At 67.1% G+C, this 2,769-nt stretch overlaps 1 protein-coding gene across 3 annotated transcripts in view; it reads left to right on the plus strand.

The window, feature by feature from the left end:
- The window catches only part of TM6SF2 (transmembrane 6 superfamily member 2), a 5,471-nt gene that overhangs the window by 2,684 nt on the left and 18 nt on the right, over window positions 1-2,769 (plus strand). Inside the window, exons 4-11 of one of the 3 annotated variants that reach the window (XM_027704817.1) lie at window positions 451-554; window positions 994-1,076; window positions 1,204-1,328; window positions 1,431-1,532; window positions 1,629-1,721; window positions 1,809-1,928; window positions 2,258-2,502; window positions 2,627-2,769. The exon at window positions 2,627-2,769 is cut by the window's right edge and continues 17 nt beyond it. In XM_027704817.1, coding sequence (XP_027560618.1) covers window positions 451-554; window positions 994-1,076; window positions 1,204-1,328; window positions 1,431-1,532; window positions 1,629-1,721; window positions 1,809-1,928; window positions 2,258-2,464 — 834 coding nt within the window. In that variant the 3' untranslated portion in view covers window positions 2,465-2,502; window positions 2,627-2,769. Of the gene's footprint in view, window positions 1-450; window positions 555-993; window positions 1,077-1,203; window positions 1,329-1,430; window positions 1,533-1,628; window positions 1,722-1,808; window positions 1,929-2,257 lie in introns of all 3 variants that reach the window. The other 2 variants (XM_027704816.1, XM_027704815.1) reach the window with 2 other exon arrangements.

Consider the following 2,769-nt stretch of genomic DNA (forward strand, 5'->3'; position numbering starts at 1 on the left):
CACACATCGGGATCACACACCAGGATCACGCATCGGGATCACACACCGGGATCCCACACCGGGATCACACACCAGGATCACACACGGGGATCACACACCGGGATCACACACTGGGATCACACACTGGGATCACACACTGGCATCATACACTGGGATCACACACCAGGATCACACACCAGGATCACACACCGGGATCACACACCGGATCACACACTGGGATCACACATCGGGATCACACACCGGATCACACACTGGGATCACACACCGGGATCACACATCGGGATCACACACCGGGATCACACACTGGGATCACACACTGGGATCACACACCAGGATCACACACCAGGATCACACCCGGAGCAGCCCCAGCTCCCATGGGGTGCCCCGGGGAGGGGGTGGGAAGGCAGTTGCCCCCTCCCCTGCCTGACCCAGTCCCTCCCCCACGGGCAGGGTGAGCTCTACCTGCGCACGGCCCATGGGATCATGATCTGTTACTGGGATGGCGTCGTCCACTACGGGCTCTACCTCACCATGGTCGCGGCCATTGGGCACAGGTGAGCAGGGAGCCAGGGGCCGGAGGGGCTCGGGGGGCTTGGAGCATCCCAAACTCCGTGGGGAGGGAGCTCTGAGCCTGGCAGAGGTGCCAGAGGAGCTCAGGGGAGTTGGAGCATCCCAAATTCCATGGGGAGGGAGCCCCAAGTCGGGCAGAGGTGCCTGAGGAGCCCAGGGGGGTTGGAGGATCCCAAATTCTGTGGGGAGGGAGCTCTGAGCCTGGCAGAGGTGCCTGAGGGGTTGGAGGATCCCAAATTTCATAAGGAGGGAGCCCCAAGTCTGGTAGAGGTGCCAGAGGAGCTCACAAGGGTTGGAGGATCCCAGATTCTATGGAGGGAGCTCTGAGCTCGGCGGAGGTGCCAGAGGAGCCCAGGGGGGTTGGAGGATCCCAAATTCCACGAGGAGGGATCTCCGAGGTGCCTGTTCCCGGTGTCTCTGCAGGAAGAACTACAGGAACCTGGGGCTCTTCTGGCTGGGCTCGCTGCTGATGAGCGTCGTGGTCTTCCTGCTGGGGAACATGATCGGTACGGGGGGGGAGGACGGGGCTCTGTCCCCACCCGCCCGTGTCCGGCGGGTTTGCTGCTCCCCGCGGGCACAGGAGGGAGTTGCCGGTGCGTCCTCCGTGTCCATCCCGCGCCCTCCTCCCCCCAGGGAAATACAGCTCCGAGCTCAGCCCCTCCTTCCTGCTCAACCTGCCCTACATCCTCCTCCTGCTCTGGGCCGGGGTGAGGCTGTTCCAGCAGCCCAAGGAGCCGCTGCTCCTCAGCCCCGAGAAGGTGAGTTGGGGCTCCGGGGGGGGCCGCCCCGGGAGCCCGGTGCCCCTCCTGGGGCTGGGCCAGGGGGTGCAGGACCTAAAACGGGGCGTTTCCCTCTCGCAGGTGCTGGAGGAGCAGCGCAAACCCCTGTACCGGCGGCCCCAGGACGCGGCCCTGGTGCTGGTGCTGCTGCTCATGGCCTCGTTCACCTTCTTCAGGGGGATGGTGAGTGCTGGGGGGGGCTGGGGGGGCGGGGGGGGGGTCCTGGGGAAGGTTCACCCGCCTCCCACCCGCCTCCCCTCCTCTCTCCACCCCCCCCAGGTGGTTCTGGACTGTCCTGCCGACTCGTGCTTCGAGTACATCTACCAGCACGAGCCGTACCTGCGCGACCCCGTCGCCTACCCCAAAGTGCAGGTGAGTGCAGGGAGGGTCCATCTGGGGCCTGAGACCCCCCCCCGGCGGCACCAGGGACGGGGTGACCTTCTCTCTGTCCCTCCCCAGATGCTGATCTACATGTTCTACGCCCTCCCCTTCTTCCTGCTCTGCATCTACGGGCTGGTGGTGCCCGGCTGCTCCTGGCTGCCCGACTGGAGCCTGGTGTTTGCCGGGGCCGTGGCACAGGTGAGGCCGTCCCGGCGCCCGGGGGGGGCAACGCTGGGACCCCCGGGGCTGGGTTTTGGTCCCAACCAGGGGCGGGAGGGTTGGGGCTGAGCTTGGGGGCTCGGCTCTGAGCCCGCACGTGGAGCAGCAGCTCTGCCGCTGCCTGGTAATTGCTTTGGCCCCGGCGGATTTTAGCGGGCCCGGGGATTCGCTGGCCAGAAATAGGCTGGGGCAGGGCTATAATAGGATGTGCCGCCCGTGCTGCCTCCGCCACACACCCTTTGGGGCCGGGTGGGCTGCACAAGACCCTCCCCCTTTCCCCCAGTGCCACCCCTTCCCTGTGTCCCCAGGCTCAGTTCTCCCACCTGGGCTCGTCGCTGCACGCCCGGACCCCCTTCCCCTACCAGACCCCCGACGACGTCCTGTGGAGCTTCCTCCTCTCCAACATCCTCTACGCGCTGGGCCCGCAGCTCCTGGTGCTCCGCTGCCTGCGCTGCCCCGCCTTCTTCCTGCCCCCCGCTCCTGCCGGCCTGCTCCGGGCAAAGAAACACCAGTGACGGGGCCTGCCCGGCCCGGGGGGCTGCTCTGCCCACCCTGGGCACTGCTGTCCCCACCCCGGGGCTGCTCTGCCCACCCTGGGCACTGCTGTCCCCACCCCGGGACTGCTGTGCCCACCTTGGGGGCTGCTGTGTCCATTCTGGGGGCTGCTGTGCCCACTTTGGGGGCTGCTGTGCCCACCCTGGGGACTGCTCTGCCCACCCTGGGCACTGCTGTCCCCACCCCGGGGCTGCTCTGCCCACCCCGGGACTGCTGTGCCCACCCCGGGACTGCTGTGCCCACCCTGAGGGCTGCTGTGCCCACC

Source organism: Neopelma chrysocephalum, unplaced genomic scaffold (assembly GCF_003984885.1).
Source record: "Neopelma chrysocephalum unplaced genomic scaffold, ASM398488v2 Primary Assembly neopelma1_289, whole genome shotgun sequence".
NCBI lineage: Eukaryota > Metazoa > Chordata > Aves > Passeriformes > Pipridae > Neopelma > Neopelma chrysocephalum.